The sequence below is a fragment of the Teleopsis dalmanni genome, chromosome 2 (assembly GCF_002237135.1).
Source record: "Teleopsis dalmanni isolate 2A chromosome 2, ASM223713v2, whole genome shotgun sequence".
Taxonomy (NCBI): Eukaryota; Metazoa; Arthropoda; class Insecta; order Diptera; family Diopsidae; genus Teleopsis; species Teleopsis dalmanni.
This window is the reverse complement of record NC_051847.1, coordinates 169,797,652-169,824,318: the sequence shown is the minus strand read 5'-3', so window position 1 is coordinate 169,824,318 and position 26,667 is coordinate 169,797,652. Positions and strand designations below refer to the sequence as shown.

Genomic DNA, 26,667 nt, shown 5'->3' with positions numbered 1-26,667 from the left:
ATTCAACATACAACTTCACAAAGAAACTGTTAACTTGCCGCTATTTATTATCAAGTTTCTCAAAATAATAATATTAAACAATGAATTTTACTGGTATTAGTTTGTACATTAAATATTTGTTATAATAATTTATATAATTTTATTATTTTTTTATTGTATTTGTTTTTGTTTTTTTAAATAAAACTATTTGTCTATATCTGTTATTTGTCCTAAAATGTAACTCGAGTATTTGCATATCCTTTACTTTTAATTATTGCTAATTTGACTTATTTGTTTAAGAGTACATAGTACATGACCTATATATAGCGGTCAAATCTACAATTTACACATACCACTCCTTGACATCTTTTGAATCTCGTTTCTTTGGCTTTGGTTGCACTAAACCAGCCATTTGTGGTCGACCATCTACGTTCCCAACAGCCATACTAGTACCCATACCACCATAGCCCATGTTACCCATCATGCTACCGTTACCACCACTACTACCCATATTATGCCCATTGGTCAGTGATTGTTGAGATGACTGCTGATGATGACTCTGACGTGGATAGGAACCTTTTGAACCAGTAGAACCCAGCAATGCTGCATTTGGATTGTGTGAACCGTATGCAGTAGCTTTTTCACTCTCTGGTTTGTAACCACGATCACCATAAGATTTCAACCAGAACACCAGTATGAAAACTAATACGACTGCTATTAAAATACCAGCTACAATTCCAATAATCATGGCAGTACGTTCTTCTTCAATCGAGTTAATGCGACCACCTTTACCCTTTGGCCGATAATTATTATTGCCATATGGTGGTTGAGGTGGCGGTATGGCTGGATAATACGGTGGCACACCAGATTCTGGTTCATATGGTGGTATAGCTGGCGGTAGTGGGCGTTCATCCGGTGTCAAAGTGTGTTCACCATTATAAATATTTAAATTTTCATCTTCACCATGCTTGTCACCGTTTCCACCACTGAAAACATGTACTATATCGTAAGTGGTCGTATCATGCTCTGTGACAGTAGAACGTATTTCTGGTGGTGGTGTTGCTTGTGTGGTTGTAGTTGTTGTAGTTGTGGTTGTTGTTATACGTTGAGTGGTTGTTGTGGGTGGGGAAAATTGTGTTGTTGTTTGACGTGGCGAATATATGGTGCCGCTAGTTGTGGTAGCTATCTCTCGTGGTGTGTTTGTTTGCAACTCTGTTTTGGCAACAGCAGTGCTAGTGGTGTGTTGTTGCTCTGTAGTAACAGCAACTTCAGTACGTCTTGATGAACCATCAGTAGTTGATATAATTTCATTATTGGTTTCTGAAATACCATAACAAAGTAATTAGTGATTGAGTTGATAATAAAAAAGAATTCCTATAGCAAAAAAGGAATTTTCATTCATGATTATAACGTAATACAAAACATTTGAGTGATTGAAAGTTCATTAATTAATAAGAAATCAATATAGAATAATAGAATAATTGATATTATCACATTTAATATTTTTAAAATTTTTTATTTAATTAATTTTATTGAATTTTGTACGTGAACACAAATTAACGAATACACAATAAACTGTACAATACCTGTGAAGGTAATTAGTTTTTTAATAAAAATAAATCAAAAATTAACATAAAAACATTAACATTATATATTGTAGTATTTACATTGCATATTTTTGTTATTAGATATATAATATTTGATATATTGTACTTTATTCTTATTACACACAATAATCGAGGAACACACATACACATCGGTGCTAGCAAAATATATATATGTACATTGAGTTCTAAACTATTCAATTTCGATTCATATCAGAGTCTTAGTCTCTTTTCTACATTGTATTTGCTGCTGCCTGTAGTTCTTTCTCTCTCTCTCTCTCTCTCTTTCTTTCTTTCTTTTTCTCTCTTTTTGTAACACTGTGGATTTCTACAAATTCATTATATGGAACATAAGTTTCCATTGCGCGAGCACAGTCAGAAATATGAAGAGTTCATTTTCTGAAAGAGATAATGGCAACATAATACAAACTGGTTTAGAAGTGGCCATGGGCGTGGACATGTTTATGATTACGAAGGTTGTTTCAATGTAATGTGGTGAATACACAAGTTAAAGTATCGACTTAGCCATAGGCAGGTTTTAATAATAAAAACGCAAGGACAACCTGCTCTAAATTCAACTATGAATAGCAAACGCAAGATGTAATATATTATATATAATAGATATTTGGCATATAAAAAAGCTGGGAAAGTATAAAAAATAAATTTTTATTTTAATGTACAACAACTAAAAATGAGGAACAGTTTATTATAGATACTGACTGTAACAGGTATGCTTGTAGTAATAAGTGTATATAATAATAAAATTCAACTATATTACGGAAATATTATATATGGCTGATATATTGAAATAGAAGAACTGAATACTATTTATTTTAAATTGCCTTATTATATGCGTGATAAATACGTAACTCCAAGTGGAGTAGGAGCCATTAAAATTAAACTGATATGTTCGTATTTATAGATAATACTCTGATAATGAAAAACTATGAGCACAGGCTCTTGAAGAACCATAGTAATGTGACTTGAAATAGGTATACTATCATGCTAGTTAGAGGATGGAACCTCAGATAGGAATATATGTGTATGTAGTTATATGAAATCAGAGAGCTACTATGTATATTTTTTGCAAAAAAATATATTTTAATTTTTGTATTAGGGAAAATGAATCTTGAAGAAATTTGATTAATGCTTACATACATTGTGACCGAAAAGTTTCCGGAATAAATTAAATAAAACGCAAAATTCTTAATCTTCATCAATATTTATTTTATCTCCTTCAAAATATGCTCCATTAGAAGCGATACACAAATGCCAACGTTTCTTCCAATCATCAAAAAATTTTTTATAGGCGCTTTCCGGTATGGCTTTGAGTTCCCTCTGCGAATTCTGTTTTACGTCTTCTATGGATTCAAAACGCGTTCCTCTGAGTGGTAATTTGAGGTTGGGAAACAGGAAAAAGTCACACGGTGCAAGATCAGGTGAATACGGTGGCTGTTCGATGGTATTTATTGAATGTTTGGCCTTAAAATCGTTGATAATGTTGAACAAATTGAGGTGAATCGGAACAAGCCGGGCGTTGACACGTCGCATACACAAATTGTCCACCAAAATCAAACGAGCCATCTCACGACCGATGCCTAGCTCTCGTGCTATCTCTCTAACACTCACATGAGGATTTTTGAACACGATTTCCTTTGCCTTTTCAATGTTTTCGTCGGTGGTAGAGGTCGAAGGTCGTCCAGAACGCGGCATGTCTTCGACGGTCGTACGACAGTCCTGAAAGGCTTTGTACCACTCATAAACTTGAGTTTTCGATAAAACTGATTCCCCATAAGCCTTTTGTAGCATTCGCAACGATTCTGCACACGAAATTTCGTTCGAAAAACAAAATTTGATGCAAACTCTTTGTTCAATATTTTTTTCCATTGTTTTTTTCGCAACGCACTACTGAGGTGAACTGGTTTCAACAGCTGCCGTAAACGAACTGCCTGACAGATCGCGCTCATTTTTGGCATAGTAATTAAGGACAGTGCTGCCAAACTACATAAACTTAAAATATCGAAAAATATACAGCGCGCGAATTTTAAATGAGAATTTCCGAAAATCTTTCGGTCACAATGTATGTAAAGTATATATAATCAAAAATATGACTAATTGTCTATACTTCTACATTTTTTTCATATATTTAGCATATATAGAACCTCAACCACTCAGCTTTTATTTAAAACAAATTTAAATAAATTATTAAAAAAAACATTGTAAAATATCGAAAAAAAAAATAAATATATATTCATAAAATAAAAAAAATCTATTAAAATTTTTTTAAATATATATATATATCAGCTAATAATTTAAAAAAGAATTTACTAAAAATACAAACCAATTGTTATGAGTGACGTGCCAATGAAATGACAACACTGACGTTTTGAAAATTATTAGTTTTCGAACTTACCTATTATCTTCGCTGTACTGGTGGATGTAAATTGTTCAGTTGTCTCACCGTAGTCTCCAGATCCATGTACACAATCCTCGTCATCACAAGCCCGCTCGGTGCCATTATTATTCTTATCAGTACTGACATTTTGTGAGGTTGTAGTCTGTTTGGTAGGTGGCACATAAACTGGAGTTATCAGATCATCACCACTGCCCGATTCAAATGGTGGTGTACATTCATCTTCATCATCGCCACGACAACCAGAACCGGCTCCAGAGAATATAAGATCATCTATGGCACCCGGATAACCACTGGCAGGTGTCTGTATTTTTTCAAGAAAATATAAAATGCTTAAGAATCTTTGCTATATATGCATATGTGCTGATTATTTATGAATATATATATTGTATGTATGTAAGAGTATTAATGTTTATGTATTGTGCATGCAGTATACAGTAAAAAAATATGTGCTTTAATTAAAAGAGTGCATACAAATTAAAAAAAATTTCATTTCGAGATAATATATAAAAATATATAGTATATTATATATGGTAGATGTGCCACAGTTGTTAACGAAATTCAAATTGTGTTATCCACCTTTATGCATTAAAATACTTTAATAAATAAAACAAATATACAATAAATTAATTTAATTATAGTGATTAAAGAAATGTGTTAGAAAGTGCGTTAAAATAGTCAATAAGCAAGTTAGTATTATTTATTGGATCAGTTCTCAAACAATTATTGTCAAAAATATATTTTATTATATCTCTTTAGTATAAAAGTATTTATTTTTAATTTATTTCGATATTCACGATTTTTTAATTTTTAAAATGTTATATATAATTGAAAATAGTATTTATTGAGAACTAATATTTTTATTAAAAATCATATATATATACAAATAGGAAGAAAAAAATGCGCAAGTACACTTATTTACAAATTTTACTATCGAAAATGTTTAAATTTATGATTTAATTTTAAATTTATATGAACCATACTTAATAAGAACTAGGCAAACTATATATGATTTAATATATCCTTTATTGATATTATATTCTAAGACTCACGACGACCATTAACGGCGAACAACTATTCAAACTATATTAAATTTAAAATATTCTTCACATATAATATATTTAGGGACCTTGACGATTAATTAGGTTCCGACAAATAGGCCACTTTTAATTTAAATTAGACAAACTACACTATATTTAATATATATTCTATAGATTATGTAGTCAAAAATCGGGCTGTTTGATAAGATACCAACAAATAGGCCATACTTAATTAAATTTGAATAAACTATATTAAATTTAATGTATTCTTTATAGATATTGTAGTCAGAAACCCAGTCGATTGATTAGGTTTCGATGAATTGGCCACATTTAATTAAAATTAGATAAAATACATTGATGCCCTATGCTCCACTGGGAGTTAATGGAACAAAGAAGAAGAGAAGAAGAAAATAAACTACATTAAATTTAATATATTTTTTATAGATAATATTTCTAGAAATCTTCGAAGATTAAATAGGTTCCAACTAATAAGTCATTACACAATCTATAATATTTTAATAAATTCTTTATAGATTTTATAGTTAGAAAACCCGACTATTGATTAGGTTCTGATAAATAGGTCACATTTAATTAAAGCCACATAGTTAAACTACATTAGATTTAATATATTTTATACATAATATATAATCAGAGACTCCAACGTTTAATCAAATTCCGACAAATAGGCTATTGTCAAATAGAATAAAAGAAGCTAAATCAGATTATATATATTTTATAGAAAAAAAAAATAAATATTTTATATAGAAATTTAATATTTTATATAGAAAATATATTTGGGGATCCCGATGCTAAACTACGTTTTGACACATAGATCTTGCGCTGATATTTTGTAGTACACCAGCTACTCCCTCTTCAATAAATACAGTATGATTAGTCAGTTCTGAGACTGATTTATCTCGTTACCTCTACAAGGATGTTGTTATAATATAATATTTTCTATTTACTATTTGATTGCATTTCAATAAGTCGGGATTTTAATACAAACTGTCAACAATTGTTAATAAAAGCCTCTATATTGTTTTTTTTAATTGACAATGGAGGCTACAACCACATCATATGGTGTTTTATCTTTTGCGAAAATAATTGAGAATAATTCTTTAGAACCTATACATAAGATAAGTATTGCATTTGGTTGATGTGGATCATAAGCAAGACTATATAACGATTTCAAAACAAGATTTGGGGATATTGATGTATAATAAATACATGATTTATTACTGAAAACGAATTATTAATCCCTTATAAAAAGAATAGTTAATCCAAGGGACTCTATTGAGTAAACTAGCATTGAGGAAGAGAAAGATAGTAAAGTTAAAAAGAAAGTTTTGATGCATGAGGTATCATATGGATTACCATTACACAGTACACAAAAGTAAAACGTCCCCATATGGAGAAAATAGTGCTCTTTTTACGACAACGTAAGGGTATATAAAACTGAAGCCACCACGAAAAAATGTCATCAATTTTACAGCGAATTGCTTCCCCATCACTTGGTTTCTATTTTTAACTCCAAGTGATATTTTTTTATTTCCAAATCGGAATAAATCGTTAAATGAAAATATGTTTATTAGCAGAAAGCGTCTAATAAAAAAACAAATTATTATTTAGACGGCTTGAAAAAGTTAGAGTTATTGGATCAAAAGCATTAACTGGAAAGAAGACTATATTGAAAAACAAAATGAAGCCAATTTATAAAATACGTCTTGCAAGGTTGTTTTTAATTGATGCAATTTGACTTTAATAGATTATATATCAATAATGTTTTCATATCAAAATCTTATATTTTAAATATTCTCTATATCTAAGAGCGCTAAATATAAAATATTTTCAAGCATGTAAGAGATTAGATATCTAAAGATATCTAAAACTATATTTCATTATATCATAGAAATACTTCAATACGCGCGAATTCAGATTTTAGAGCAGAGCCAGCCCTAAACAATAATTAATATAGTTTACCTCCTTCTGAGAACTTTAAGGGCGTAGGACAATAGTTGTCTCCGAGTAAATGTATTTGCATTAAAACACAGCTTTTAAACTTAACATAACATAACCTTATCTAACTATTCCAGGAACTGTCATTCTGGAAGAAAATGCAGATTAATTTAATAAAATTTCAGTTTCTTACTGATATAAATAGATATATGCTTTTTCTTATGTCTAATCTATTTGTAATTATAAGAAGGACAAAAATCTAAGCTTTAAGCATGGTTCATAATATGCAAATAAATTTTTTTTAAATATTGATTTTTGAAACTTTTACGATGAAGATACTTGAAAATTGAAGAGATTTCAAATTATTTTAAAATAAATTCCCTAACCTGCTGCATTCTTTGCAGATCATTTCTATCTAATACTCCAGTTACCAATTGAACATCTCCTCGTATAGTTATATGTGGATCTCTCTCCACAGCCAGGTCCAATATGCGTAACTTGTTCACCGATAAACCGGCTATAACACCAGCAAAAGGACGATCAATACGATTACGACCAGTTCGACTAAACTTTCCACCGACTTGTATATTTGCCATTGTATTAAATACAGTTGATTGATGACCTATTGATAACACAATATAAATTTGAGATTCTATTTAATATCATAGCAATACAATCTTTCTCTTACCCTGTGGACTTAATGTTTGCACATTATAATCATCTAATTGTAATGTGCCATTACCACCCACTCTTGTAAAGCGTACCACATGATATGTGTTGTCATTTACTTTCGTACCAATTTCACCCAGCGGTAAGTCCCGAGTACCTATATTATAAACCATAAATATATTGCCTTCAACTATTTCCAATTCCATATAGTCTTGAGTTGTGGCGCTTTCGATGCGTAACAATACAGCATCAGATTTTGTGGTGATAAAACCCAAGGCTAGGTTATCCTCTTCTGTATCAGCTTGCGTATTTTCAGGGAATGTGTACTGTATGATGCCTTTATTGTTGCCAAACTCATAAGCAATGGATTCTGTTATAAAATAAAATAAATATTTCATATATATAACAAATTATAATGTAAATACCATATATAAAGTAGTAGTATTGAATTAAAACATGTTACTCCAAAAAAAATTCTTTATATAATTACCATCATAACAAGTAGGACCAGTGTAGGAAGTCATATCACATTCGCACGCATAAGCATTCCACTGTTGTACACAGACACCCCTATTTGCGCAAGCATTCTGACTACACTTTGTAGGCCCTTCACAACCAGTCACCACCAATGAACTTGGTACTACGGCATCACTAGTCAGCGATGGTGAGGTATCGCCTAAATCGAGAGAAGCTAAACAACCCTCAAAACCGGAACGTGAGGATATCGAAGCCGGTAGTTTTGCATACATATCCTTAAAAACACCACCTATATAAAGTATGCCGGCAAGTTCCAAATGCATGCTATTGCCAGTTAATGTTACGATTTCAAACGAATCATCTACAGTGAGCGTATGGGTTTTAGGACCTGGTCTGCTTATGCTTACTTGATGCCAACGATTGTCGTTCATATGTATACGGGACTTATCACGCATTGTGATTGGCCCATCGCCCAAATCGAACGTGTAATGTATGTGACCATTTACGAGTTCAATTGAGACAAAGTCATTACGTCGTCCACCGTTAAATAGCAACAAACCATTGGGTTCAACAGTTTTAAAACGAAAGTCTACCGATATGCTTGAATATGCTTTTAGCATTGGTAGACCAACGTACGAATGCTTGGACCTAAATGTTGCTGCATGGTAAGGATTTCCCGGTGGTGAGTTTACAAAACGTGCGGTCAATTTAAATGTAGCGCTTGGCAATGCTGATAATTCTGGACCAAGGTTCTTCACAATGTCTATATATCTATTTCATATGTAAATTGGTTTGTTATACATTGTAATATTTTTTATTTATTAATTATATGATAAAAAGCAAACCTTTCTCCATTGAAAGTGAAACCTTGCATTTGACCAACGAAATTGGGCATTGTAGAGGTCATTTGAATTTCTTCTTCAGCATGAAATAGACCACCCAAATGTATTGAACGTATATCCATGGTACTATGTCGACCCAGTATTGTCTCAGCTAATGAAATATATTTACTAGATAAAACTCAAAATCGAATTCACTACATAAACCTAATGGAACTAAATATATTGTAAATATATATATATATATATATAAATATATATATGTAATGGCAACGAGTATATGTTTATTTTTAGGTATATAAAGGTACGTTTTAGTTATATTTTTATGCATTATACGTAAGAACCGTTTATATATTGGCTCGATTATATATTAAGTGAAAAGTCGATTTTAATTACAAGAAGCACGTATAGTTCACAAAATTATATGTAAAGCATATATATTTATAGTTATGTAAAGAGTATCGCATACGTTTAGTTAAGTTAAGTAGACACAAAACTATTTTTATTTTAAATAAAATATAATTAAATAAATGATTTGTGTGTTTAAGTACTTGCAGCTTGTAATTCTAATATACGTGGTGCAGATTTGATTATTAGCAAATTAGATTTGATTATTATTTATTGTTGTGTGAAAAATAATAGAAAACTAAGTGTTCACTAAGCCGTTTAGATTTTTATTTCTATTTTATTAAGTTATTTAAAAAAAAAAGTGAAGTACGAAGAATTATGGTTTAAAAGAGTTTTTAATATTAAACCGAGTTGATTTCTTCTTTATTAGGGAAATTTGCTACCAAAAAAGTGGGTTTTTTGGTGAAGGGTGCAAAGGAAATATCTAGTAAGGTGCAGTAAATGAAATATAGTTAAAAAGATTTATTAAAAAAAAAACATTTTGTTATGCCTATAGATGCATGTTTTCTTTATTAAAATATAGAATATGTATCAATTATGGATCATTAATAAAATATTAATTCATAACATCACTTTGTGCAAGGATGTGTAAGCAAAAATCAGGCTATGAAGTCATAAGTGTAGGTCTTCACTATTAGGATTCCTGTTTATTTAACAGGATAAAGATCGAGCTATAAATTTTTGGTAGGCGGGTTCTCACTATTAAAATTTGTTTAGATTTTAGCATTGAAAGTAAAAATAAGGATATGAGTATCACTGACTGGTCAAGGTCTTTCCTATCAACATTATTTTAGATCTTGTAACTACCTAAAATAAACAGATCTATATAAACCACTGTAAGTATTCCTGTTAATCATGTAAGTATAGTAAAAAATTTTCAAATTTGTAGAAGTAAGCTGGATCTTTACTGTGATCTGTGATCCATAGATCTTGACATTGAAGTCAAAAAATGATTCTGAAAAATCAGAAGAATAAGAGTATCACTGACTGAGCTAGGTGCTTGCTGTAGAGCATGTATACCATATATATATAACTGTCAGATTACAAATTAAAATGTATTGAGATTAATTCAATACTGTTAATATAAATTGCAAGTCCTTGAACTGTAAATACAAAATTCTAACATGAACTCATATGTTTCTAGGTTAAATTTTTATTTTTAAGTGTTCTATAGATTTGGTTACTGTATGCAGGGCAAGTTTAAGTTTCTGTTCTTTAGATGTTTGTTTAGGAAGAGCGATACAACTATTTTCAGAATATTGATATGATATCAGGGTATTAGATATGATCTAATTTTTTATCAGTCATAACTTGAAAGAAAACAAAAAGCTTACAACGCGAGCTAAAAAATGTGTTAAATGTTAAATTGTTAAAAATTCAATTTAATTTAACTTACTTAAATTATTTGAATAAACAATTTCAAAGGACTAAAGTTTTTACCGAATATAATTTTCTTTCAATTATAACCTATTTAAGCTACTTGGAAGATCTATCTTCAAAATATTGATTGAAGTTTTTATCGGATATAATTTTATTGGAATTTTAATCAGTGATTGGATGTACCATCAATGACTTAAAGAAAAAACTTATAAAACTTATAATGTAAGTTAAGTTAAGAAATGTGAAAGATTCATTAAGTTATACACGTCCATTTTATTGACTGAATTGACTAACATTGACTGCATTTAACCTAATTAAGCTACTAGGATAAAATAAATTCAGACTATTGATGGAAGTTTTTATCGGATATAATTCAATTTCAATTTTAACCAACTTAAGGTACTTGTATAAACTATTTTCGGGACATTGACTACTAAATTTTGTCATCGAATTAATTCCATTTTAATTTTAACTGACTTAAGACATTTAGTTAATTTGTTTCCAGGATATTGATTGAAGTGTTCATTGTATATAATTCCTTTTTAGTTTAAACCAGTCTAAGCTGTTTAAAGCTGATATTGATTAAAGTGTTCATTGTATATAATTTCTTTTCAGTTTGTTTGGATACATTGTTTTTAGAATAGTAATTTAAACTTTATCGGGTACACTTTTATTTATCACTCTGCATCTCAGTTAATATGATAATTCTTCTTGATTTCATTGTCATGTTAATATTAATTACTTTCAGTTACAGTGTTTTACTTCCTCAAGACATAGACTCTCCTACTTAGGGTCGCACTTTTTTAATTCATTAGGAGAGCTAAATTCGATTTGCCTAGCTCGTGTCTATGACTTTGTGACTAGTACTAAATGGTTATAGTGACAGGTATCAAATTCTTGACGGTATTACAATAGACCTCATGGTGTAAGTGCGTCGAACGGTCGGAGTAACCTAACCTAATGTTGATTACGTGTAAAGTTTCTATAAGACAACATTTTATATATTCTATTCGGTTTCACTATATTACTTTTATCACATTTATATCATAGAAATAAGTTTATTTTCTTTTTGTTTTAAAATAAACGGCAGTAACAAATAATTTTCTTATATACTCTTCAGTAACTAGAATTTATATTATTAAAAAAAACTCAAAAAAATTTCTAGCTTATATAGTTATTTGTGTTATATTTTTTTTTTTTTTGTTTCTGATAAGTGCGCTAAGTTATAATAACAAACCACTGCAATTAAGTTTGAAAAGTGCATTAAATTAAGTTTAAAATATAATGAATAATAATTAATTGAAATAAATGTTAAAAAAAAAGATTATTCAAAAATATGCCAGTTGGTCACCTACTTTTCTGCCTAAGCATATAAATCCTTTTCCATACTCTTTGAAATTTTACTACCACCACAATTAAACAACTTTACACAGAAACCCAATTTACACTCAAAAAGTTTACCACAAAAAAAGTAGGAAACTACTGAATATTTAAAATAAATGTGCAGCAGAGTAGCATAAATTCTACTTAATGGTAAAGTATAAAAGTAGTAAAAGTAAAATTATAAAAAAAAAATAAAAATATTTAACAGAAGTTTAACAGTAATTGAAAGTTGAACAAAAAAAAACGTTTGTGTTTACAGGCTCAGTTGATGCATTTGAAAAGACTAAGTAGACTGGTTATTATAGTAGCGAAATGATGGTTATGATGATGATAATGGCGATGACATGGTAAGCGTACAAATTTCTTATCACAAGGCAAACATAAGAGTACCACTCCATATGTGTGCCAATTTAAATGAATTATAGTATATATACGACTATATATATATATATATGCAGATTGTATTATATAAAACACGGTTAGCTTGTATATACGTTTCTAGTATATATGAAACATGCATTAAGAATTTTGTGCACATGCAAAACTTTTTAGGTGAGTTCAATGCCCAAGAAATAAAATTGTATTTTGAATATTCAATTTATGTTAATGTATTTTTTTTTTCTATTTTTTTTTCATATGTCAACAAAACGGAAAAGTGCTCCAAATGTCCAAAGTTTGTAAGAAAAATAATCGAGCAAGTGTCTTGCAACTTTCCTTCAAACTGGTGTGTGTATTTGTGCAAAAAAGTACTTAAATGGAAAAGTTGCCTTGGACATTTGTAACGATTGGTGGTGGGGAAATTACCTTATATTGGATTAAATACGTACACTTACACATAATCTACACATAAGTTGGTTTTATATATTTTTTAATTTTTTAATTTTTTTTTGTTTTTTGTTTGTTTAATTTTTGTTATTAGTATTAGTTTTCAATTTACATACTTTACTTAACACAAACTAAATATTTAATGGTGCAAAATTACAGCCCTGGCGTTTCCAACATTTCTTTGCTGCCATTTAATTAATCATTGGTTAATTATGAATGGGTTAAGCAAAAAAATGTATACACCGTTCTTGCGTGTCGATTTTTTCTTTATAAGACAATTAAGTTAATAATTTATTTATTCACAAAATTGTTCGAAATTACTTCGCATATTGTCTATTGTCTATGTGTGGCCTAGAAACAAATTAGAAAAGAATTAATTTATATATTGATTGCTTTTTTTTTTCTTAACTAATGAACCGAAATTGTATAGTAAAGGATTTTGAATAAAAATCCCGTTAAGGAATCGTAGCAAACATTTGTTAAATAATATTAATTTCCCCTTTGATTTATATTTTTATTAATTTGTTTGCTGAATTTTTGAAAATATCAGAATGTTTTTTCTTATATGAGAAAAAGTCATTATATACTGCAAATTGTCTTGAAATTATAAATTAAGTTTCATATTAAAATATATAATTTATATACATATATTTTTATATATGCAACTATCAAAAACACTTTACAACTTAGAAAACTCCTTATTTTTATGCCTGTAAATACAGTAAAAAAATATATTTACTTATTTACAATAATATAAAAAATAAATTCAATAAAAAAATTCCGAAAAAAGTTAAGTCAAACTAACAAACAAAAAAAAAGATAATATTAATATTACATAAATTAAAAAAAAAAATAGCTATCTACCAAAAACTTAACTCCAAGTAAGAATTGAAACTACACAGGGTGAAGACTGAACTTTACGAAGCATTGAGAATCTTTTCAAATTGTGTTCTGTTGGCTTAAGATACTACTACAGTGTTTGCTGGCTTTTATTAATTACTAAAATTAAGTAAAAAATTAAAAAAAATCTAAAGTGACTTTTGTAATTTTATTATATGTAAAAATATACTTTTGACTTCTAACATATTTATAATTCATTTTTTTAAGATATATAATTTGAAATAAAAAGTTATAATAAGACCTATTAGGTGTTTTTTCAAAAATATGTAAATAAGATTGAAATTTTATTTTAAAAATTAACTTGTTTTTAAATTAAGATTAAAATTTTAATAAAAGTGAACAACGTAAGTGATATCATAAGTATTAACTAGTTTGCTTTAAAAGCGCGTTTCAATATTTTCAAATAGACCGGTTCAAAGTTCTTTCACTTGCAGTCCAAAAATTATGTAGCCACAATTGCCTAACGATGGGTATATATACCCATATATGGAACTTGAAATATGATGTGACCGGATTAGTGTTGCCATATATATGAGTAACAACACCAACTAGTGATAAAAACGGCGGATACTTCTTATAAGGCATATGACATTTTGTAAATAATTTTTTTCATTTAAAAATAAATTACTATTTACTTAATATACCATTATTGATTTTAGTGGAAATAAATTTCTATAATGTCAGTTGAATTAAAAACTAAAAGCAATTAATATGAGTAAGGAACTACTACAAGATCTTTTAATTTCATTTATTTTAAGAAGAAAGGTACATGAAGTGGTAGGATGTTTGACTTCTCCTCACTCAATTACCTAAAAAAGATATTTTTATTCCACATTCTTCGTGACTTTGGGGAGTTGATCTAGCATTACAAAGCCACCCAAACGAATTGACGAAGTTAGAAATATTTGGCCGATTTATATGTTCAATATATATATGGTGGAATGAGTTATAGGACACCCATAAGCTAAATCCTGAAGCTAGACAATTTTAGACAGTTACACAATAGATATTTCGGTGTCTTTTCCTTCAACGCTGACATGAGTTTGTTGCGGCAGACCTATCTAAGTCTTTGTCGTCTTATAGGCCAGTTAAGGGTCAACGATGCTTAAAACAGGTTAAATGGGTTATCTTAGACTAGAACGGTGATTTTATGGTTCAACTTAGGAGTATTTTCCATGATATTACCGTTAAAATAGTTACTGCTTATAAATATATAAACAACTTTTCATGGTAGATAGCATTTAAATAATAATGTTATTTTCACCAACAATATTTTAATAAGTAAAAAATATATAAAAAAAAAATATAGCACATATGTTAAAAATATATATAAAAAAATATAAAAAACTTTTATGAAAATATATATAAAAAAATATTTAAAATAACATGAAAAAAAAAAATAAAAACTACCAAAAGAAATATTTGAAAATATATATAAAAACTGCATAAATAATTTATAAAAAATATATATAAAAAAATTAAAAAAAAATATACCAGAACTATATATAAAAAAGTATAAAAAACTTTTTAAAAAAATTATTTAAAATAATGCATAAAAAATACATTAGGACATACATAAAAATATAAATAAAAAATATATTACAAAATACATAAAAAAAATAAAAAGAAATGTATAGAAAATATATAAAAACTATATAATAAAATATATAAAAATATTTAAAAATATGTAAAAATATATACAAAAATATATGTAAAAAAATATATAAAAATATACATACAAAATACATAAAAAAAATTTAAAACGGTGTATATAAAAACTATATAATAAAATATATAAAAAATATATAAAAATAATGAAAAATATTTAAAAATATATAAAAATATATATAAAAATATATTCAAAGAAATATATAAAAAATATATTAAAAAATATTATATATTTATTTTGCTAAAATCAAAAAAATTTATTAAAAATTAAAAATTATTAAATATTTGTGTACAAAAACATGAATACAAATAGTAACTTTTACAAGTGTAAGTTCGAAACTTCTTAAGTACGAAGCTGACGACTTAATAATAGATTTTCTTATTTTTATTTTTTAATTAAAAAAAGTTGACGCAAATCAAAACACAACATCAAGATTTTTAAAGTTTAATCTTACAAAGTAAAAAAGAAAATATATTTATGTTTTTAGTTTTTTTTTTTTTTGTAGGGGAAACAAACCATATACAAAATATACAGAAATAAATTTGGAATGAAATAAAGTATCTGAAATACATTTGCTGAATTAATATGTATGAGAGTTTTGGATTGATTGATTGATTTTTATAGTACAAGACGAAACAAACGTTAAGAGGAAGTACAAGTACAAAAAAAGGTTAATGAGTTTTCATAAAACAAAACCAAGTGGATTAATGCACCAACAAATAATGAATGAGTGGTGGTGGGTTGGCGGGGTGTGGTGGTATTTAGAAAGTCATAACTAACCAATTTAGTATAAAATTTTTAAACTTCACGCTACTTAGTTTTTCAAAAACATAATTAAAATGAATTCGATTCAAACTCAAAAGCAAAACACTTAAATCATTCATTAATTTCGTTTCAAAATGATTCATTTAATCAAACAAAATGACTGCACTTTTGATGAGAAATGCATTCTTATATGAAACATATATTCAAGTTTATGTATGCTAATATCCTAGAAGCCTAGTCATGAAATATTTGTTATCCTTACAAAATAATCTTCTCAAACTTAATTGGTTTGGTATTATTTACACTGAGTCTTTTATACTTGAACATACGGACATCACAAAGCGAAACAAAGCCCGATTTACAGATGCTTCTAAGAAATCGGTTAAAATTACTATAAAATGAGTATTTTTCTTGCAATTATTTTGGTTTTATGTTCTTTTTTTTTTGTAAGTTTAAAAAAACGACACGGCACGACACGTAGTAGGGCAATAGAAGTGCTGTTGATACATACATAACATACCCCTGACAGGGGGAGCCCCGTCAACTTGTAGCCGTAGATTTGATGCCCTACGCGAGAAGCGTATTGTGTGCCAGTTATTATCATTCAATACTGATTGGCCAGCGAGAAGGTTCTATAAGATAGGCGTTAGCATATTTGTTCACAAAAGCATTCATGTAAACGTTACTTTACCTTTTCTCGATCACTTAGCCGTACACTGGCACGTATACGTCCAGCAACTAGTGCAATCTCTAGACGATCTGGTGAATTTGATTCAGCGCTTGTTAATAAAAGTAAACCTGATGGACGCGATGTCTTGAATCGTAAAATTAATTCCTCTGTCTGGGTCTTGGTGCCCTGTCCGTTGCCTAGCCAAGCTGTCATATGCTGACTACCATTGAAAGCCAAAGTCGCTGATTCACGTCCACACGTTGGGCCACCATAAAGTGTGGCTGAGCAATCGCATATTGGTCGATTCCAACCTTCAATGCAGGTACCACCGTTTAGACATGGATTTCCGGTGCAAACATTTGCTTGAACATGACACGATGGTTTAACGGAAGCTTGAAAAAATTGAAAAAATTTTATATTTTATATCTAAATGTTTAATAAACATTTAGGTTGAAAACTGCTATAGATCAGCGATGACAAATATAGGATGGTTATGAAAACTTTTATAGCACGGGTGTTATTGTGTTTCACATAACAAATCCAGTGGATATATGTACTCAAAAAGAAAGATGGGGAAAATGGTATATGTGAGACACTTTTATTATTATTTATTAAAGTCCAGAAAGAACTGCGACATTATCAGATCTATTGTAGTTAGATCTGCAAAACCCTTACCCCTGTATATTAGGTTCAGTTTTTGATTTTAGCACTGTTAGAATTTGGTTTTTTAAATTTTATATGAAGCCATAACAACACCACCTAAGTAGTGAAGTACTTTGCTATCAAGGACTGGTTATTCACTAATAATGTACTTCGAGCTCTAGATATATATTTAAAAAACGACAGACATTAATGTCAGAGAGCTCCAACTTAATAAAATCATACCGTGGTGAAACGGTTTAAAACGGTTTACTCAAACATAATTAAGCAAATCATTTTTTTTAATATTCGATAGCCAAAAAAACAAAACAAACTAATTTTAATAGGTCCACGAGTTTTCAAAAGGGTTTGCTATCATTGCCCTAAACTTTTGCTGTTATTAAGAAAAAAATTTTCTTTCTGATTTATCACATATAAAAGAATGGAAACTAAAAAAATTCAGAAAAGACTTACCAGAATCCTGTAAACGTGCGAAAGCTGCAATATCAATAGCTTTACCACTTAGCACTAAATCTCTTAAACAACCAACAAATCCTTGTCTTAATGTTGCAGTCCAAATTGCTGATGGCCAAGCTACACTGTTATAAGCTGGACCTGTACCACCTACATACATATGGCCATCCAATTCGAGTATAGTGCCATCACCTGGTGTACGGAAATCATTCCACACACCATCCACACTAACTTTGGCATCGCGACCATTGCGTCTGAGTATTAAATCATGCCAATCGCCATCATCTACACGTCGACGTGAAGCGCGTACTTTAGCTGCACCAGAACCCAAGTCCAGATGTATATATATGTGTCCATTTAACAATTCAATAGCAAAAAGTACAGCCTATGAAAAACAAAATTTTTTGAATTATATTTTGTAAATGGATAATAATATATTTATGACTCACGTTTTTAGCTCTGGGTTGTTTCGAGCCAGTGGCCATGATTATCAAACCATTTGGTTCTTTTGTTCGGAATTTAAAGGATATAGAACTCTGCTTTCCAGTTTCCCAAGGTGGTAGAACCTTTATATAAAATAAATAAAAAGGTGAATCTTTAATAACAACTTAAATATACATAAAAAATACAAATAGTTTTGTTTTGAAAAGCAAAAATATTATTATTATATTCTTTTTAATACAATAATACGGTATTAATAATATTTAAATATACTTTTTAATTAATGCAAAAAAAATATAATTTCAAAAAATAATATAAATACGATATATAAAAATTAACGTATATATAAATAATATATTTTTTTTTAAAAATAATTAATTCACGGGCTAATTGGTCAGTTATTAAATATAGATATTTTTAAAAAAAAAAAAAATTTATTATATAGTTTTATGTGATTTTTATTGTTCAATATTTCGACTATAATCTATAGTCATCATCGGGGAACTATAAAAAAATTTCTTTTGGTCATTAAAACATTTAATTATAAATAATATATAAACATAATATAAAAAATAAAAAATAAAATTGAATAATAAGTTAATTAGACTTACTAAATGAGATTCCCTGGTTGTGAATGTGACTGGATCTTGTGGATCACCGATTGGACATTGATATTCGACATTACCAGCCACTTGTATTAATTTCGAACCACTTTTAGCTAAATCGATTAGATTAAGTAACAGCGTATCCGCAGAGAATTCAACCTTAATAAAAAATAATTTTATATAATAAATTCTATTTTTATATAAAAACTAAAACTATAACATTTGCACTTACTTTACGTAAACAACCCACAAAGTTATTATGGACTCGTGCTCCCAGTAATGCTCTCGGATTGACCGCACCGCCCACATAAACTCTTGAAGATGAGAGCATTGTAAATTTGCCGGCTATATGAGAATGATCTGTATAAACGTCATCTACTACGGTTACCAACTAAAATCACATATATTATTATAAGAAACATTTTTACAGAATTTATATATTTATCTCCGCTTACACGACAAAAACTAGTTATGGATGATATCTCCTGTATTCTACGATGTACCGTTACTTTATGCCACTGATGATCATCAAAGCGTACTTTTGATGGTTTTATATGCATTTCTTGTTTGCCATTGGCTAAGCCCATTGTAAGCGATACTCCACCATCCCGTAGTGCCAAATTTAGATAGTCTGTACCATGACCTGAATATTCATTAATATTATATTTTTAACTAAAAAATTGATAAACATAACATAATTGATCTTGCCTGTATAAAATAATAGACCATTTGGTTGTCTAGTCCTAAAGTATAGCGTTATAGCATCTTGTGCACTAACAATGGGTTCAGCGCCAGTTTGACCAAGATCATATGAAAGGAACTGTGTACCGCGAAATGTAGCTTCAGATGGTGCCTTTTCTGTAATTATACATATGCGTTTGATTTAATACATATAAGTACTGATTATTTTAATTCTTAAACCTTTTTCACAATATTGACCATCATACTCCAAATTTCTACATTCACATATAGGGCCGGAATCGGTTGATATGCATATGCCACCATGTTGACAAGGATCATGACGTTCACAAGCATCTGTGGTATTACTACCTCTGGGACCCTAAAAAAATAATTTAAAATATTAAATTTATGGCCCTAACTAAAAAAAGTTTAGAAAAATTAATAAAATTATTTAAAAATAAATAAGAAAAACTATAAACATATAAAATAAATATTTCATCAAAATTAATAAATGTATAAATAAAATAAATATATTAATTAGAATAATTAAATAAATAAAAAAAAAAACAAATAAGCGAAGAACTAATATCATCAAATAAATTATTTTATATAAGAGTAATATAATAAACTATATTTGACGAGACAAAATAAACTGAATAAAATTTAAATATGAATTAATATATATTATTTAATAAAAAGTTGTGAAAGGAGGTTATAAATAAATAATATATAGATAATAAATGACAACATAAATAAAAAAAAATGAATTAACAAGTAAATAATATATAGATAATAAATTACAACATACTTAAAATAAATAAAATATAAGCAAACTTATGAATTAAATTAATAAATAAATAATTAGGTAATGAAGAATGTTACTTAGATAAATTAAATGAAGTAAATAAATAAACGTAACTATATCTTAATTACTATTTACAACATAAACAACATATATTTAAATAAATAGTTAAAGAATAAAAATAACAATAAGGTTATATATATCAATTTAAATAGTAAATAAGTGCTATCACTATATATCACTAATATCACATATCACTTAAAACATATCTAAATTGTTATATTATATATATAATATATAGAAATTAATTAAAAAAATTAAGTAGTATAACTAAAAAAATACATTACTACAAGTAATATTAATTTGTAAACAAATAAAATAAATAAATTATTAAATATGAAAAATGAATAAAACTATATAAACAAATTGAAAAAAATAAACAAATGTTGTGATACAACTAAACAAAATAAACAACTGTATAAATATATAAATTAATATAGAAAATAATTGTAATATATTGTAATATAACTACAAAAAATAAATATCTATATAAATTTATTAATTAATATAGAACAAAAAATAAAGTTTTTAAAAAATGAACGATTAAAAATGTATAAAGCTGTCTAAATTAATCGAAAAAAAATTAAGTACAAACAAAATTTAATTTAAATTAATTTGTTTATAATAAGTAATTTGTATTATTAAACAAGTAACATAAATAAATTATTGAAGATACAGAAATTTATAATTAAAAAATACATAAATAAAGTAATATGAATGAATAAACAATAACATGAATATATTTTATTTATCAATAAAAAAAAGAAAAAGATAAGAAAAACATAATTTAAAAAAAATTAACTGTAAAGTTATATTTATTAATTAACAAATAATAATTGAATATGTAAATAAAAAACGGAAGTGAATAAAGCAATCTAAATAAATTGAAAATAAAATTTAATCACATAATTAAAAAAAATCTGTAACAAAAGTTATATTTATTAATTAACAAGTAACATTTATACGTATATGCATACATAAATAAATGAAAGAAAAAAATAAAGGATGAATTAAAAAAAAGTTAATAAACATAGTAACACAACTAAAAAAATAACTAATGCGAATCAATATATTAATTGACAAATAAGTAAAAAAACAAATACCTTATATAAATAAGTAACTAAATAAATAAATAAATTAAAATGAACGAAGTTCTTTCAATTAGTTGAAAAGAATATATATGCAGTAACGTACCTTTAATAGAACATCAAAAGAAAATTTATTGAACTATATGAATTTTAACAAATAAATAAAAATAAATGGTTAACACAAACAATATTATTGTTTAAAACAATTAAAAATATTGTAAACATATATTAGAGATATATCTACATACTCTCGACACTTTTTCATTCAGTTTGTTTTCCCCATGGTCGCATGGTCCATCGCCACACTAAATTAAAAATTTATTACAATTGGTTATTTTTAACTCTCCACAGTTGAAGGATATTCGGATAATACCTTTATATCTCGTGGTTGTTTCATTTCTTGCCTGCGATTCAAACCGCCTGGCTGATCTGCGTAGACCAAATTTCTTATAGCGCCACGAAATCTTGGCTCAAATATGACACTCGGCAGTGCCAAGAGTGCCAACTTTGTGCTGTACCTTTAAAATTTAAAGGATAATGATATCAAAATGTGCAGTCAGTCAAATCGTTAATCACAGTTTGCATTTACTTACCAGTTTGGCATACCGCCAACGTAAATATCTGAGTTGGTAGCAAATTTGCCAAATTGAAATTCTTTGCCCTTCGTACTTCGACTTTGTGTGACACCATCTACGGCTAAGGAGGTTTGTTCATCATTACGAAGCACCTAAAAATAAAGGACATAACATAAATATTTAACAATTTTTTAAATATCAAAATGGAAATATAATTTTATAAGTTATTTAGTCTAAATATATATATATATGTATATATATATATATATAAATACATTAATACATAATTAGTTGTAAAAAGACAGTCCGACAATATAAATTGGAAAACAAATTTTTTATAAATATAGTGAGTATAAACAAATTTATATGTTGATATTAATAATTACATATGTATATTTAATTTTTCTAATCCGGAAATGAAATAATAATGGGTCACTCAAACACTGCGACAGTCTGAAAGTAATATACGCAGATATACTCTCCGATGAACAACATGGTGGAGAACTATTGGCAAAGAGATGAAAATAGCTGGGTATACTTAAAGTCAAATCTGCTAAGCTCTGACAACATATAGATCTTGGAGGCTCTATGCATATTCAAGAGTTCAGGAAGTCAGTTAGTAATAGTAATTAATATCTAAACTATTTGCAAATCTCAGTTATAGGTTATCATTCTTCTTACTATCACTGATAAATAGGGAAGTTAAAAATAAAATTTTTTAATTATAAAATATTTTAAATTACGGTTTAAAATGAGATTTAATGGAATTGGTAACAGCTAGCATCTTTACTTTTACATCTCGATACGCCTGATTTGATCAACACTGGGAAAAACTGGCACTCTACAGATATCGGTGGAGTAGTTTTTTTAATTTTAGTCTATAATTTTTTTTTAATAATACTAACAACAAATGCAATTAATATGATCACATCATAGTTTTCTAAAAAGAATTCATAAACATCTCTTTTGATACCATACGATATACTTTTTTAATTGTTTGCTATTTAATCTTTAATTTAGATTAATGTATTTCTACATCAATTTTCTAACAAGTTACTAGAAGGTGTCTAGGAACAGTATAAATTAGATCTTAATACTCAATCAAAATACTCGAAGTTATAGAAGTTATAAAACAATGCACTATTTATAAACTAAATAAAGGAATTATAAAAATGGCAACTTATTTGAATCATAGTAAAAATGACTATATAATCTATATATTTTTTAATCCGTACGAAAAGATGTACTGATTTAGTTATATAAGTCAAACTTAAGAACTCACGTCCATCTTAATTTTTCAAATTCTACTTTAAAAATTTGGGAAGTTATTAAATTAAACCAAACAGAAACATTTTTTTTCTTCTTCTATAGAGAAGCAATTTATTTCAAACAGCGTAGTGTGAAGCCTCTTAAATATGGAAAGTGCTGATCCAAGCTGACAGCTGAAGGAATTACTGAACTTGCCATAGTAGAGGAATTTACAGGTTTCTATGTTGAGACTATAGTGGAAACTTTTTAGTCCGCAGGTATATATGACACAAGCAGTTGCTATCAAAAATAGAAGAAAGACTTATATGATGATCCATATCATGCATATCTGTTATGTAATCTCTTGACAAACAATTTTTATTCAGCCCAGATAAGGTTTAAGACTATTGTCATATGTTACGATATCATTTGATTGAATTTCCAGATCTGTTTCATTTCAACGTTCGGCAGATAAAGACAATTGTGAAATATCAGGGACTGTTAATGATTTTAAGAACTGTATTAATATTTTTGACAACATGATAATAGTTCAATATAGATCTGTTTCATTTCAATGATGGAAAGAAGGAGATATGGTAGTTGCGGTATACCAGTGAAGAAGGATAATTGAATAATTCTAAAAGTTCTATGAATATGTTTCATAGAATCGAAAATGGTTTTAGAATTAATGCTTGCCAGGTATAGATTCTTAATACGAAGGAAATTAGTTAAATATTGATTTTTTAAAAATTATGAAGTATATTTAGAAGTTATAAACAAAAAATATATAGTACTTATATTACTTAACTCAATAACTACTTTGACTTATTACAGAAAACTATTATTTGCAGTTAATGAAAACATATCAAGAACTTAAAGTATGCCGATTAATTCTTATATTATATTACTTATATAATATTAATATTCTAAAAATATATAGTATTATACCTGTTTTTTTTTTTTGTAAAACTAGCAAGGAATTTAATTAATTTTATATATGTTTTTATATTTTTTTTATTGTATTTCAGTATTTATGAGGACATCATAGGCAAACTAATCGTTAGTATTTCTTGCAACTAGTTCCAGTGCTGATAAACTAGTATGTAAGTTTATGCATTTATAATTTTTGTTATAAAAAATAATAAATTTCGTGTTTTAGTGTTTTTTGCTAGAAATGTGCATTAAGTAGTTACTTTTTAAATTGTATTTCATTGAAACATACAAATCTCACTTAATTGCTTTAGCAACTGATGTAGAAGGATTTTCTAAAATCACAACTGCATGACTGTACAAAATATTATTTATGCAGTACTAATTTTCTTTTGTGACAAACAAGAATATTTTAAATTTATAAATTATTTTTTTATTTTCTGTTTTTCATTGTATTAATTTGAAATATGGCAGTACAGTCGTTAGCTGTAATTTATTCATAAATATTTAAATATGCACAACATGCAATTACCTGCACTTTATGCCAATGTCCATCGTGTAGTTCTCTGCCAACCGTGATAATTTGAGCACCACCACCAAGATTATATCGCAAGCGTAGGGCTCCTTCTACCAATTTCAGCTCGAAGAAGTCATAAGTGCCACCATCGTCTGTGTACAGCACCAAGCCATTTGGCTGTTCAGTCTTAAATTCAAGCTCCAAAGAACCATTGAGACCCGTATACCACTTTCGGAACTGGGCAAAAGAGTTTTGTGAACCATCCAGCTGAAAGGCATCACAACACGAGGGCGCTAAAGCTAAGGTCAGCGCTAATATCAAGGCAACTGCATGCACATGATATGAACTTAAAGACTCAAAACATTTTTGTCGTGTTGTTGTTGTTGTTGTTGTTGCTGTTGCTGTGGTCGCGCGTGAACTTGAATGCTTTATCTTTGATTTTTTGTAATTATTCTTATCATTGTTGTTGTTGTTGCCATTGTTGTTCTTGTGCATTTGCATTTGTTGTTGCATAGCGTTCGTAAGATTTATTGCACGCGTGTTACCGTGTAATTTATGTGACCGGGTTGCCATTTTTTATTTTACCGGATGTGCATAGTATGCATATGATTAAATATTTATGTGCACCTTTTTCTCGTGCTCGTACGATTTTCGATTTCTTATTTTGTTCAGAATTTTCTTTTTTGTTTGATTTTTTTTTTTTGAATATAAAGCGCACATATGCAAGCGAACTGTTTTGTTTTTGTATTTACTGAAACATGTGCTCAATATTCACATCGTCATTATTTTTATGTTTTGTTTTTATGTGTTTTCTTTTTTTTTGTTTCTTTCAATTTTTGTTAGTTTACGTGCTCTTTCCAGTGATGGAGCTTTTGATTTTATTATTTATTTTCTTTTTTATTTATTTTTTTTACAGTATAGATATGCTGCTTATCCGGATACTACATCCAACTACTATGAAATATTTACGGATTTATCCGCGCGTGTAACTTTCATTGAACTTTCCTTTGTAAATGTAAGAGCTTTTAACTTTACCAAAAAGTCTAAAGGAATGAAGTTGGTTGCGATGTTAGAAATTGCTAAGGTGTTCTGTGAGAGTGTTTGTGTGTGTGTGTGTGCATTGGTATGCTAACGGACGGTCAAAAAGCAGTAACGATAATTTTTCACAATTAAATTCAGTTTTTAAATTATTTAATTTTTCAACAAAAGTTTATAAATTTTGTTAGAATTTTGTTTTTTTTTTGTTTATCTCGAGGCTAAGTATTTTTTAACGTCAGTAACATGTCACTTTTGCTTAGTTTATTCTATTTGCATGCAGCACGAAACTTAGTGGAGGGAGCTTGCACGAAAGCTCTATGACTCCCCTTCCACTTCAATGCCAAAGTACCCATGAAGGTGCTCACGTACATGTACATACTAAAAATTGAAAAATTTTCAGCCGAACTCAATTATATGCAATAAAATTTTATTTTTAAGTATTTGAAATAAATAAATCATAATAGTTTTCTTTTCAAGTAATAGTTACACTTGTTTTACACATTAATTACTTTTTTGTTAATTAAAATTTATTAAATAGTTTCCAAATAGTTTTATTTAATTTTCATCAAGGATTTACTGGTTTCAAGTCTAA

General features: G+C 28.1%; 1 protein-coding gene across 2 annotated transcripts; it reads right to left on the bottom strand.

The window, feature by feature from the left end:
• Window positions 1-322: 322 nt before the first annotated feature.
• Window positions 323-26,667, bottom strand: LOC119679591 (neurexin-1). Of its 2 annotated transcripts, none has more exons than XM_038092039.1 (19): window positions 25,053-26,667; window positions 22,361-22,494; window positions 22,141-22,285; window positions 22,016-22,072; window positions 20,058-20,196; window positions 19,845-19,994; window positions 19,592-19,779; window positions 19,369-19,527; window positions 19,143-19,295; window positions 18,540-18,656; window positions 18,091-18,475; window positions 16,999-17,369; window positions 16,819-16,939; window positions 8,984-9,131; window positions 8,152-8,909; window positions 7,681-8,031; window positions 7,379-7,614; window positions 3,997-4,300; window positions 323-1,299 (listed from the first exon to the last, which is right to left on the bottom strand). In XM_038092039.1, the coding sequence occupies exons 1-19, from the start codon at window positions 25,608-25,610 to the stop codon at window positions 323-325; spliced, it is 5,451 nt and encodes a 1,816-aa protein (XP_037947967.1). In that variant the 5' UTR covers window positions 25,611-26,667. The 2 variants fall into 2 exon arrangements, with proteins under 2 accessions (XP_037947967.1, XP_037947968.1); XM_038092040.1 differs by lacking the exon at window positions 323-1,299 and adding an exon at window positions 1,648-1,982.

Coding starts and splice junctions, on each gene's coding strand:
- LOC119679591 (XM_038092039.1), bottom strand. CDS start 25,610: ATGGCAACCCGGTCACATAAATTACACGGTAACACGCGTGCAATAAAT. Junction 18,476..18,539: donor AACAACCCAGAGCTAAAAAC/GTGAGTCATAAA, acceptor TGTTTTTCATAG/GCTGTACTTTTTGCTATTGA. Junction 8,032..8,151: donor TGGTCCTACTTGTTATGATG/GTAATTATATAA, acceptor ATTTTATAACAG/AATCCATTGCTTATGAGTTT.